This window comes from Ranitomeya imitator, chromosome 5 (assembly GCF_032444005.1).
Source record: "Ranitomeya imitator isolate aRanImi1 chromosome 5, aRanImi1.pri, whole genome shotgun sequence".
NCBI classification, from domain to species: Eukaryota; Metazoa; Chordata; class Amphibia; order Anura; family Dendrobatidae; genus Ranitomeya; species Ranitomeya imitator.
In genome coordinates, this window is record NC_091286.1 from 386,133,849 (window position 1) to 386,147,620 (window position 13,772).

General features: G+C 42.0%; 1 protein-coding gene across 2 annotated transcripts in view; it reads right to left on the bottom strand.

The window, feature by feature from the left end:
- LRRC1 (leucine rich repeat containing 1) overlaps nt 1–13,772 on the bottom strand; it is a 265,690-nt gene that overhangs the window by 124,338 nt on the left and 127,580 nt on the right. For both annotated transcript variants that reach the window (XM_069726775.1, XM_069726776.1), the window contains exons 3-4: nt 8,973–9,051; nt 7,167–7,256 (exon numbers count right to left, since the gene is read on the bottom strand). In XM_069726775.1, the coding sequence (XP_069582876.1) occupies nt 7,167–7,256; nt 8,973–9,051 (169 nt within the window). The remainder of the gene's footprint in view (nt 1–7,166; nt 7,257–8,972; nt 9,052–13,772) is intronic.

The window sequence follows — 13,772 nt, forward strand, 5'->3', positions numbered from 1 at the left end:
CTTATGTTATCCTTTGCTAATACTGATTATTGCGCTTATTTTGCTATCCCTTTGTAATATCTGTACTTATTGCAAAACAAAGAAAAGGTTGCGAGAGTTAAACGGAAGAATTAATACTAGATTTGATTCTCTTATTGAATACAAGCATGTACATGTGTAATACCAAATAAAGGCTTTGTCTTTGGCCCTGTGGTAATAAAATAAATAAAAGAAAATGTCAAAGGGGGGGAATTGTGGAGATCAGACTGAACTAAAGAAATCCATATTGTCTTCTTCCTGAGAAATCTCGCTTACAACAAGATACATTTCTGCTGACTTGACATTTCCTTTTATGGAAGTAATCATGTGTGCATTCCTTCTTTCAATAGCAGCCTTTCATTCACCTTCCAGATGATGTAACTTTCTACTGATAAAGACTGGTATAGATTGTTTATGTAAGAGATAGTGAAATATGAGCGCTTGTGCGCATGTCTGTAAAAGAATAATTCTTTTCTATATAGGTAAAGGGAGGGCAAAGCCCAGAGAGAGAGATGTGCTCCTGGGCTTCCCTTGTATATGATCACACAATACCTTGTTTGCGTGTCATTTACTTAGGATCCCTACCTCTAGTAAGCCAGGGACTGAGAAGGACTTAACAGAAGTGACTCTTGGACAATTATATAGTAGATATATATTTATTTATATATATTATTTTATTTTTTATTTTTCCAGATTCTTCACAACCCCTTCCCAGCACAAACGGTTGCAGATTTTTGAGACATACACATTGGCTGCGGCTCAGGAGCCGGTGCAAGCTGTGTTATACAGCTAGCATCAGGCTGTGACAGACGAGCCTAGAGCAGTGTCTGATTGCTGCGGTTTAACCCCTTAAATGCAACAGCCACACTCACTTTAACCCCTTCATGACATTTGAGATACATTTTTTGTCAGATGGAAAGAGGGATGCACCCTTTAGGATTATTTATGAGCAGGTGCAGAATAAGAGTAGTTAGGACCCCAAGCAGTTTAGGAGGCGTGCCTCTCCCCCCCCCCCCAGGTACCCGATGTATCACGTGACATGTGATCGTTCATGTGAGTAACACAGCTGATCTGATACACATCTGTAGATGAACAGCACTAGACAAAAAGAGCAGGGGTGGGATATTAAAAATTTCCCAAGGGGTCACAGGAGATAGTGACTGTCGTTGAGGCCAAACCAATAGGCTTAATTCTGTTCAATATTAACAGTAATAATTATTTTAATTGTATTACTTATTATTGAGCAGAACTAAGTATGCGGACATACCCCTATATACATGGAGCCCCCACATAGCCCCCTAAATATAATATGAGCCATCACACACCCTATATACAGTATGATCACACACACAGCCCCCTACACACAGTACAAGCCCTCAAATAGCTATGTGGGTGCTCATACTGTATCTGGGGTACTCCCTAGATACAGTATAACCCCCACATAGCTCCCTAGATACAGTATCAGCCCCACATAACTACCTATATGCAGTATGAGCCCTGCACAACTCCCTATACTCAGAATCAGCCCGCAATTAGCTGCCTATATACAGAATGAGCCAGCATATAGCAAAATATGAACAGTAGAGAACTCACATCTATACATATAAAAAATAAAAAAATAAATAAAAAACACAACACAATCACCTTACTCCGATTCTTCCGGCGCTCCATTTCTACTTGTGGCCACGTCACAGCAGAGGCGATGGGAGCTCCCTTAGAACTGTGATGCCATTTTGTATCATCGGAAGAAGAGCGCCAGGAAAGCTCCCTGTTGGGCTATGTGGGATGGCTGCGCATAAAACATCATAATGAGGGCAATCTGGCCATGGGACCCCGGGAGCCTCAGGCAGTAGCCCGTATTGCCCTCATTATAATCCGCCTATGTTTAGGAGTCTGGAGTATTTATGGGGGAAGCGCTTCTTCCATCTGCATACAGGAGTCACAAACTAACAACGTTTTTCCCTGGCACTGCCCACCCCTGGTGGTGAGTGATGGGCTACTTGTGTATGCAGCAGTCAGCTGTCAATCACCACTGTAGGATGGAGGTCGTACTTCCATCATAAAAAACACAGGAATTAGAAACCATGGGCCAGATTTATTATGGTGTTTGCACTTTATTTATTTTTTTTCTAGTTTTTGGTGTTTTTAATTTCCACGAAGACTATTTTACATATATTCGCCATGTGCGATTTCTAATGTAATGACCTTGTTCAGAAGGTAAAAGAAGAAACTCAGCACGAACGGTTTGACGGGGGTCTGTTCGATTACAGAACTGTGGGTCACACTTCAGAAACGTTGAATGTTTCTATCTGGTTACATGCAGGTTCAAACATTTTGGGCAAAATTCATTATTGCATTGGTGCCTTGTCTAGTTATTGGGGGTTTAAGATGTGCCACCATTGAGTGATTTTACGCAAGCCAGAAACTTTGGCTCACTTTTTTCCTCAACTGTGAAAACTGTGCAGCATTCTGCACTAAAAAGTTGTGAAAAAATATTAACTTAACGGAAAAAAAAAATAAGGACCATTTTTAAATTTGCACAGAATTCATGAGCCCCACACACCATTTTCAAAAAATTGGTGAAGGGAAAAAAAAAACATCACAAGACAGAAATGATGAATTGGAGCCTTCATCCTTTTCTACAGAACTCACATTCATCTCTGACGTTTTATTCTGGACAGATTTCTTGAGAAGGCCACAAGCAGATCACAGAAAAGAGATTTTTCTTTTTCTCAATTTACTGCAGAATAAAACCTTGCTGAGAGCAATAACACACAGGCTAATGTTTCTATGGACCAGGACAGAAATCTGTCAGCTGAATGATGTGAGGCAGACACCTGCGCTAAGCCAGCTACCGACAGCACAGCCCGAAATCTGCCGGATACGTTACTGAACGGATTCTAGCCCTTATCCGGCTGAATAGGTACAATTGTAACTATTCCGTTTTAAAATTGCAATAACTTTTTTTTGAAAAGACGTAGAGGGCTGAAATTTCGTGACATCTCTACATTTTTGGTCCAGAATATATTGGCCAAATTTCAATAAAATATCTCCACCCGCTTCCGAGATAAGGGGTCGAGATCTTTTTGCATCCATAACAAGCTGCATAGGTACAAATGTACCTCATATATTTTGAATGAAGATAATGCAAGGGAAAAAGCATAAATTTTTTTTTAATGATAATGCTATTTAACTATTATAAACAAGTAAAAAACTGTTCATTTACATTATAAAAGAAAATGTAAGAAACTTTTTTTTATTGATTTTCTTTGCAAGTAATGCATGTTGGCTTTGCTACAGAGTGTTCATCGCAAATGGGTTTCACACAAACCACACAAGACTTTCTAGTCTTGCGTTGTTTTCGCCTCAGGTCTCTGCAGACATAGCAACTACCAACAACAGGGGAGGGTCCACGACTACCATGAGGTATTTTGGGGCCAGCTGCTGGCTGCGATGCTACCACAATGCATCGTCCAAGCACCATTTCTACTGCACCTCGAAGAAAATGGTTTCTCATTATCATTTTGTTTGTACTACGATCTTCAATTGCAATCATACACAGCTGATTTGCAAGATCTTTCAGGAACTTTCTTCGTTGATCCTTTGCCCTGAAGCTTGGATTGTGTTCTCTGTAGATGATGTAGGATGCTAACCCACTGACATCAATCATATTGTAGAAAAATGCCAAAGTCCAACGTGATGTTCGTCGTTTCACAGTGTACTCTCCCAACATGTTATCCATAACATCAACGCCACCTTTTGTTATGTTGTAGTATTTTATTATCTCTGGCTTGGCTGCTAGTGTCTCTTCAACTTCTCCCGTCATGTGCATAGATGATAGAAGCACGACTGATTTGTTCTTCTTTGGTACATATGAACAGACTGTTGCATCATGATTGTAGGCAAAATTTGTCGAGTATACAGGCCTTTCTTTGGCAGGCTGCATGTTGTTAGGTAGGAACCTTTTGTTTTTTCTCACTGTACCAACTAGTGTCATGTTCCAGGAGTTCAATACCTTAGCTAGTTCCATGGTTGTAAAGAAGTTATCGGTGGTGACATTTCTTCCAGAGCCTTTATACGAGCTCACTAGGTCCAATACTGTTCGTTCTCCAATGTTTACTTGTCGAGGACCATCAGTTGGTTTCCCAGTGTAGAGCTGACCTTGTAAAGGGTAGGCATTTGATGAGTCACAAGCCCAGAAAATCTTTATGCCATATTTAGCTGGTTTTGAAGGTATATACTGGGTAAATTTAGTATGACCTCTAAATGGAAATAATTGCTCGTCGACGGTGATACAATGATATGGCTTGTAGGCTCTCTCCAGATTACTGTTCAGCATTGTCCAGATGTCCCGTATTGGTGCAGCTTTATCTGTTTGCACACGTTCTGCACGTGTATTTTCGTTGTCAAACCTGATAAATCTGAGTATCATCTTGAAGCGGTCACGAGACATGGCTGCACGTATAAGAGGCAGAGCAGCAACATTCCACATTTCCTCCAGATTCTCTTTGTTGGCTCTGTGCACACCAGCAGCAATCAGTATGCCCAAAAATGCATGAAGTTCAGTTTCAGTAAATTGCTTGAATGTTTTTTGTGGTGGCCGTTTGGAAGAATCAGGAAAACGTTGTACCAGTTCGTTGTTGTAAGCATCACAAACTCTCTTGGCCTTTCGATTCGTTTCCCGTAATATGATGTCACACATCTCGGGAGTCATGATGGACTTGAATAGCTCTTTTGCTGTATATAGGTTGCTGATTGCTGCAGGGCCACCTCTTTGTCGTAGGACATTACGAGATTTTGTTTGTGCATTTGGCAGTGGATTACTGCACCATTGAGTTTCATCCTTAGCAGTCCAAATGTCGCCTGCACTTTGAGGCACAGAATCATCCTCAACACTTTCGTCTGATTCGTATTCATTTTCATGCTCTATGACCATTTCTTGTTCAATGTCTGAATCTTCTTCAGTAACATCCACTTGTGGTACATAGTTTTCATCATCAGATGGAACATATGGTTCATCCTCATGCTCAGAATCAGATTCTTCTAGCATTCGCATTATTTCGTCAGACGTAAATCTGTAAATATGAAAAAATGTAAAATAAATAATTTTCCGAAATACTACATTATTGGCTTTTCACAAAATTATACTAACCTGCAAACACGTTTTCTTGGATTATGGCGGAAACTAGATCCAGCATTACTATCACTCATGATGACTTGCTAGATGAATTTTGGCTTCGTATTTTGTGCTGAATATAAATAAAACATCGTAAAACAATATGTAGATACTAATTATTATCCATTTTTCGTATAAAAATTATACCTATAGTGATAAGTTTCATACAAAATATATGTAAGCCAAGTCCAGGCTGAAAGACAATTTGACTGTTCTGTCCCCACATAATGAGAATAAAGGTATAACTGGCTGTTAGATGCTGTGAGACTTTCCTACCTTTGTTTCCAAGAAATTGAAGACTTCACAAGCCTAGAAATGTGTGCTCACAGCAATGAGATGAACAGCAAAATGGCTAATGAGAGGAGGGAGGCAGGAAGACAAGTAGAAGCCACTCCCAGTTTGAATTAACTTAATTGACAGCAACATAAGTGACCAGTAACAACACTGAACAATAGATATCAGCATAACATTTGTAGCTGAATGAACTTTAGTTTCTGAAACCAAGTAAAGTCTTCCCACAGTGGAGGTATATGTGAAGGTACAATTGTACCTATGCAGCCTGTTAAGGTTGTAAAATTATGCAGCCTGACAAGGGCTAGACAGCTTCCACAATTTGCTATATGGTATCAAATGTCTGGCGTAGGATTCTTCCCATATAAAAAAAATATATGTTTGCATAAAGAGTTCGATCTATTTGTTCACTTTTTTGGAAAGTAATTTTTTTTTTATTAATAAAAGTAAAAATCTAAGTGGAGGCAATTTGCCAAAAGTAGCATAAATTTGTAAAGACCTGTCGGTGGCTTATCTTCTAAGGAACAAAGAAACCTTCAATCCTTGTATTAGAATCAATGGACACACTTTGTCACAACTGTCAATTCATCTCAAAAGTTGAAAAATTCCCCAAAGTAGTCAATTACTAGCGCTTCTAGAGTTACATGTGATAGGTGGATAAGTACTATAACTAACCATAACTTGATGAAAATTAAAAAAAAATGTAAGCAAGTAGAACTTGTAAATCAACGGTGCCAAACATAAAAGGTTATAAATATTTTCAGTACATAGACAATGGAGTTCAAGCAACCACCAACATCCCAAACGAAGCGCAAACAGGACAACCTCAAATAAGATCATACTCGAAACCTTTAGGACTGAAAACAGAATAAGACACTGAAGCTACGCAGTCCCACTCAATTCCCCAACAGACATAGGGTTAAGGTAAAGGAGTTTGTGGTTTTGGATAATCCCTGTTCCCCTGACAGCAGCTTGCATAATAAATAGGTCCAGCGGCTAGTCTCCACTGCTGTCTGAAGCCTTGATATGATGTAAACAGCACTGCAGACAATCAGTGACCTCAGCGGTTATGAGCGTTTTGTGACGTCATCTCAGGCAGAGCCAGTTGATGTCAGCGTCGCAGACAATAAGACACAGGAGCAGTGGCGGAGGGCTCAGCGTTGGACCTAGGGATAGTGAGTAAACTGCAGTTCGTTTTTATTAAAATGGTAATTCGGGACTTATTTTTGCGTATTGGGCTAAGAACTAACAGACAGATAGTTGCTGATCTCTGCGGGGTCAGAGCAGTCATGGACGATCCTGTGGCTTCTACTGACGTCATGTCGACAGAGCAGAGTCTTCTCTTCCGCCTGCTCTGTTCAGAGACGGTCTCTGCAGATATCATGCTGATGACATCTGCAGACACACTCCACGCTGTAGATCAATAGGCTAATCTGAAATAAAGGCAACATTCACAATAGGGGGGACAAGGTTTGGGAACACGTTTGCATTCTCGTGGCGGTTTTATGTAGAACCAGCAGCAGAGCTGCCATTAACATACTAGACGGAAAGCCTTGTAGATGTCACCACATAAGACATGCACATTTATTAGGAGCTTGAAGGGAAAAATAAATCAACGTTTCCATTATTTTTTCTTGCCAACTCTTATCTTGCTCTGCCACAAAACAGGAGAGGTACTTACTTTCCGATGTTTTCCGGGAGTGCCTGCAGTGAGATATCGTTAATGGAAAGGCATGTGAGGCTCTCTAGGTCAGGAAAGCTTTCTGGTAGCCTAGATTGCATGAAAGAAAATACATAGCATTTATCACCAAATGCCGAAAGCAGCAAATGATGGCAAAGAAAGCTAAAACACTTAGAAAATAGCAAGTCTCTGCGGCTACAATCATTTTCTTGGCACACATCGTATACAATTCACTGAAGTTTACAGTCGCTCGCCCTTTTCTAAGGTGTATAAAGTAACAAACTGAGCGTATCAGATGTTCATGAAGGCATGCATCCTCCAGGCAGGGCTACATGGAGCCAGAATGCTGTAATGCCGAGTACATGACATATCATGTCCCATTCTAACATGTGGGATGTAGATATCGGAAGGTGAAAGTGGGAGTTCCTGAACATGAAACCGCTATTCCCAGCATGTCTGAAGGAACTACTGCTACTAGACAAAGCCCCGTACATAGTATGGAGAAGTCGGGAGCGTTAGCTGGCAGCCAATCAGGCACAACCGTTCTACTGGAAGTGATCCATTGTGTAAGGTATTACACATCTTATCTTATGCACATCTATGGTTTGATTTCTTTGTGTTGATTGGATGGGTTGTTACCAACATCTGGTGAGAATTTCATGTCAATAGCACCTTCAGAAATATATTTACTTAGAAAATATTGTTTTTTTTACCAATTTGCGGACTTATATTCCACTGCCGCATGAAGAGATCCATACACTTGTATTAAAACCAAATTTAATTTTATTAACACAAAATTTTAAAATATCCACAATTTTGTGTTAATAAAGTTAAATTTGGTTTTAATACAAGTGTATGGATCTCTTCATGCGGCAGTGGAATATAAGTCCGCAAATTGGTAAAAATAGTTTTGGAAGTGCCATAGTTTATTGATTTGGTGGACTATTGTGGTGGTTTAGAAAATATTGTGTCCAATACTTATATCACCCACAGAGTATTAAGATTTTAACATCATAAGACAACATTTTGAGCTAGAAAAAAAAAAAGATCTTGAATAAAAAGTGCCTGCACCCAGTCCACAGGTAGATGTTGCCAGACCCACCTGAACACTTTAGGGTTCACTAATCTAATGGACAGTACATGACTACACAGCGGTCACTCCTTCTGCAGTGATCTGTACCATCAGCTCATACCAAAAGTAGCAGCAGAACCCCATGTACACCTCACATTCCGCTTCCTGACGGGCCTCCAGCAGTTCGCCTTGGCACTGCTGCCACTCCTGGTCTGTCCTCCCTGTGCCGTGTCCGGTCTTCGGGCAGGAGACTGACAACTAGCTATTAAGCCTTCATCCTGCAGCACTGTGACACTGGGAGCTCAGAGGGACCATGAAGCCATGTAAGATGTAGACCCACCTGCTGCCAGGGGAGAATGCCGCCGTCACTCACTAGTATGAAGTAGAGGCACTCGCCCGTAGTATCCATCGCTGGAGAATGACATATGACACAATGTTACATTTCCCAGTGACTGATGATCAAGCACTGTACAGTCACTAGGTGTTGTTCCCTTCACCGTTTCGTGACAAATTAAATGAGTCCAGCTCACAAGAACTGACAAATTTGTACATTGGGTCATTGGCGGTCACTTGCCATGCTCGGTGGTGTTGCATGTCAAGTTTGGATGTCACTGCACTTTCTGTGCTTTGTGTTTTTACAGTTTTAGCATATATAAAGAACAGGCACATTTATAAATCATTTTCAGAAATAATGCAAAGTAAAAGGGATATAAATGTATCTATCAAGCTCTTACCTTGTAAGCGGGTTTCCACTGAAGTCCGCTACTTGGAGTTCTTTACAAAATGAGATGCTCTCTGGAATTTCTGGAATATCTGAAATAGATTTTACATATATTTAGTGAACATCTGAGAATACTTGCCAAAAATGCTCATTTTCAGTATTAGAAGAACCTATAACTAACCCATATTCGTATTATTAATAAACAAAAATATATATATACCGTATATATATATTTGGTCACAGTTTAAATGTTTGTGATAATCAGCATTTCCCAAACTCCAGTCCTCGGGCCCCCAACAGGTCATGTTCTCAGGATGTCCTTAGTATTGCGAAGGTGGCGAAAGTATCAAGGCATCAAAAGTTCTGTCACCTGTGCAGCACTATGGAAATCCTTAAAACATGACCAGTGAGGACTGGAGTTTGGGAAACACTGCTTTAGTCACCAGACTAAAAGTGTGCCCTGGCAGTCTCCACAAACTCACAAATCCAAGAGTTGGAGTGATTTAATTTTTAGTTTGATTGGCAAAAAATAAAAAAAAAGACTCAGACCAGCCATGATTCACTTTTAGCAATCAGTAACTTAACCTGTATAGCGAGCCAAAGCCCAGCCAGAATGGTGAGATGCCTGTTGACCAAACTGGGCAGTCAATTTTGGAGAGACCAAGGCCCTGACATTCTTAGTTTTCAAATAGTATTATCTTGGAGGCCCTTTTGATCTGCTCCTTGTCTATGTTCGACAGAGTTTAGACGAATATATATTCATATATCACGATACCTCATAGGAGTAACTTGGGCTACTTTCACACTAGCGTTAACTGCAATCCGTCACAATGCGTCGTTTTGCAGAAAAAACGCATCCTGCAAAAGTGCTTGCAGGATGCGTTTTTCCCCATAGACTTGTATTGACGACGCATTGCGACGGATTGCCACACGTCGCATCCGTCGTACGACGGATGCGTCGTGCTTTGGCGGACCGTCGGCACAAAAAACGCTACATGTAACGTTTTTTGCTGCCGACGGACCGCCGACTCCTCCCCCACCTCCCCGCACCTCACAATGGGGCAGTGGATATGATGAAAATCTGCATCCGCTGCACCCGTTGTGCGGCGCTTACAACGCTAGCGTCGGTAACCTCGGACCGACGCACTGCGATGGGCCGAGCCTGACGCTAGTGTGAAAGAAGCCTAAGGCTATATTCCTGGTCCTCATAGTGGACAGAAGTGCAATAGATTCTTTAGTGCAATATCATATGTTGTGCCTTTATTATTTTTTCATTTTTTGTTTATTTTTTCACTCATTTAGCTTGTCCAAGGTTGTGGTTGTGTGCATGTTGTTGGGGATTTGGGTGTGGGTAGTTGTCAAGGTCCGACTAGGGCCAGAAGGGACAGCCGACATTGAGTGGGGGCGCCATGTCGAATATAGGGTGCCAACCTCCACTGCCAGGAAGGTACAGTTCTATTAGGAATTAATTAAGGATACAGCTAGGACTGCATCTCCCAGAAAAGAGTTCCTGGTATAGTTTGGCTGTACTAATACCCCGCCCTAGACCTTGGTTATTGTGTTGGTAGTTACTATTTATACATTTACTATTTTATGATAAATAATAAAGAATACTTTTAAGGGTTGTTTTTTGTTTTTGGTTGATATAGTGATGTTATGGCAGCCAGATGGTATAACTTCCCACAGGTGAAGTAGGTCCCCAGGGCTCCCGGTGAATAGATGGAAGATGGTGAGTGGTGCAGTCTTTTTTTTACCTGGTTTACTTATGGTAGCAGGCAGCCACAGTCCAGGGCACCAGATGACAGGTACAAGCAGGGTCCGGTGGTTTGGAAGCGAGTTCAGAGTCCAGCTTTACCAGGTGAAGTTAAAAGCCTTACTCTTAGCGCAGTGGTATTATATTCCCTTACTATCTATGGCTTCTGGCAAGGTCCTCAGTTCTCTCTGTCCCCCTTTAGGTAGGACTCAAACCCATATGACAGGTGACTCGAGCCTTTTTACAAGGTCCCTATCATGACCCGGGCTCTATGTGTCACTGTGTCTCCTGGGCATTAGGGCGGACAGGTTACATATAGTCTAGCGGTCCTACCGGTCTCTGCTGTGCCTCCTAGAGTATGACACAACCTCGGTCTTCCGGTTACCGGTATCTGCGCTCTATCAGGGAGGTAGCCCTGTTGCAGCTATTCTCCCTTGTTGTCACTCTCCTGTGCTTCGCTCTACGGCACGTTCACTAAAAGCTGTTCTTCCTTCTGTATATTGCTATCCAGGGGCTACAGCACTTCAGGCTGTATGGCCCCTTACCCGTCCTCCTGCCTCAGACTGCTCCAGTCTGCTGTCCGACACCAACTCACTAATCACTAACCAACTGCCTAGCAACTAACTCCTACTCCCGACCAGAGAGAGCAACTCCCCTTAAGTCGGGTGTAGAGCTCCCTCTTCTGGCCTGGAGTCAGAACAGTGTTGTATGTGCTGTTTATCTGTCAAAAGGAATCCTCCATCGCTTCCAAGCGTGACATCACTCTCTCCATTAGGAAAGCATTGCCACTATGACAACCAGGACCCTGGAGAGTCACACATGCCCCACCAACAGTCCTCTCAAAGTATAGACAAAGGTTTCTGGTGACAATTAACCTGTAACAACGAAGTCAATGACAACATAAACCAAACCTGGAAATTTACATCATTTTTATAGTATATTTATGGTGGTATGCTCCAGAAAATGTGTGATTGAATTTCTATTTAGGTGACTTCATGTGCTAACTAGGGGCACTACGAGAGCAGCACTACATCAATCCTTGGAACAGGACGCCTGCATTATTCACTACCGCAGACTGGCATTTTATATACGGAGATCAGGCAGGAATAATTCCCCTTCCTAGGCAGATTTGTTTTACTAGACATGGCATTATAAACTCTAAACAGCCTTGGAAGCTTTTCATCTTTCAATATGCCCAAGTCATGAAACCAGTGCTCACTCCGAAAAGAATATTACATGTGAACACAAAGCCTGAAAGTAACGTCCCAGTGTAGACCAGATGTTCAGGGGCATATGCTGGAGAAATCTACGCACAACCAAAAGACGAGTCCTTAATCCTAACTGCGTCATACAATGAAACCCAATGCAAAACAAGGCAAGCTAAGCATAATCCAGCCGGCACAGGCAAAGATTTCTATGTTATGGATGCTATTCAGCTTCCCATTTTAATGAAGAATCCTTAAAAAAAATAGATAAAACCAAAAAGCTTCTACAACCCAATAGCGTACATTTGTGAACTTGATTAATAGAAATAATAATCACTAATGTACATAAATGCGTCAATGAAAATTACATATAAAAGTTAAAAGGGACGATTAAAATGTTACAGCAATTCTGAGCCAATCGGATCAGCTCCTCCTGCCGCTCTTTAACATTCTTCCTGCAGATCAGATACCATTTTCAACACGACAGGTTTCCTATAAGAGGGTCAATCAACCTAGTGCCAACGCGTCTTGAAAATCCATTTTTCCCATGCATGGAAACTGCATTTCTGCTTTCCTACAGACGTTGGTGTGAATAAACAATAAGTTTGCCTTCTCACTTACTTTCTATCTACAACCAATCATCTTCTTTGATTGACAGCTCTGGTTTGAAAAAGCTAGAAAAGTGGGGAGTTAGATGGAAAACAAGCAAATGGGAATGTCACAACATGCTTGGCCACACCGCGATGCATCAAGCACCTGTACTTGGTTTAAAGGGAAACCGTCAGCAGGATTGTGCACAGTACCCTACAGACACTGTCAGGTCGGCGCTGTTATACTGATTACAATGACACCTTGGTTGATGAAATCTGCCTTTTGAGTTAATGATATGCTCGTGCTCCGGGGCGGCCTGTAGGGGGTCTTCATGTGGAGCTCTGCTTAGGTATTCATAATGCAGCCTGCTGACAGATCACTGATCCCTCATTGACCTGCCCCCTAGTTTACATAATGAATAATGGTACTGAAGAAAAAAAAAAACCTTCTGCAGGCAGCTACCAGCCATGGCGCCTGCACTGCAGCATAATCACGTTTACTGTGTTAATAACTGTACTTGAAGTTATCCTATTAAAAAAAAAAAACAATTTAGAATGTCACCCGCCGCACCTGCGCACTAGCAAGTATCGGTGTATATAGAGGAGATCTGATAGCTGCTATTACGCAGGCTCGGCAGCACCATGTTGGAGGAGGAATTTGTTTTTCTTTTCTAGTAAGACCGTGCCGCCAGCGCCTGCACCGTAGCAGCTATCAGATCGCAGCTATATACACCGATAGTTGCTACAGTGCAGGCGCCGCAGCACCGTTCCAGCAATATTGGCGCTTATTTTCCTGGGGCTGGTGTCACATGTTTATGTCCCATAAGACCGGCAGCAAGTCAGTGGTTGCTTCAATCACTCACTTTGGATGAAACGGACACCCAGAAGTGAGAGCTGCTGCTGCACTCCCCGGATGTCCGCTACAAAAGGAGGTGAAAGTGAAGTGGCAGCTGATTGTCATGTGAGCTCTGCAGCCAATGTCATGCAGTCCCCAGGAGAGCAGGCGCCAACATCACTGGAGGGGGACAATATAGTGACTGAAGGCATTGCTCGAGTAGTAGATCAAACCTTTAAAGAACTGGGTTGCTGTACTAAAAGGTGCTACTTAAAGGGGTTGTTGGCTCCAGACCAATAAGCCTACAAGCAGACTTATGAATCCCCCCATTGCGCACACTGTGGGTATTCACACGCTTATGAGCCAAGATCAGAAGGTATGTATGCGTTATACATACTCTCGGCCAATGGGCACGGCCTTGTTCCATACA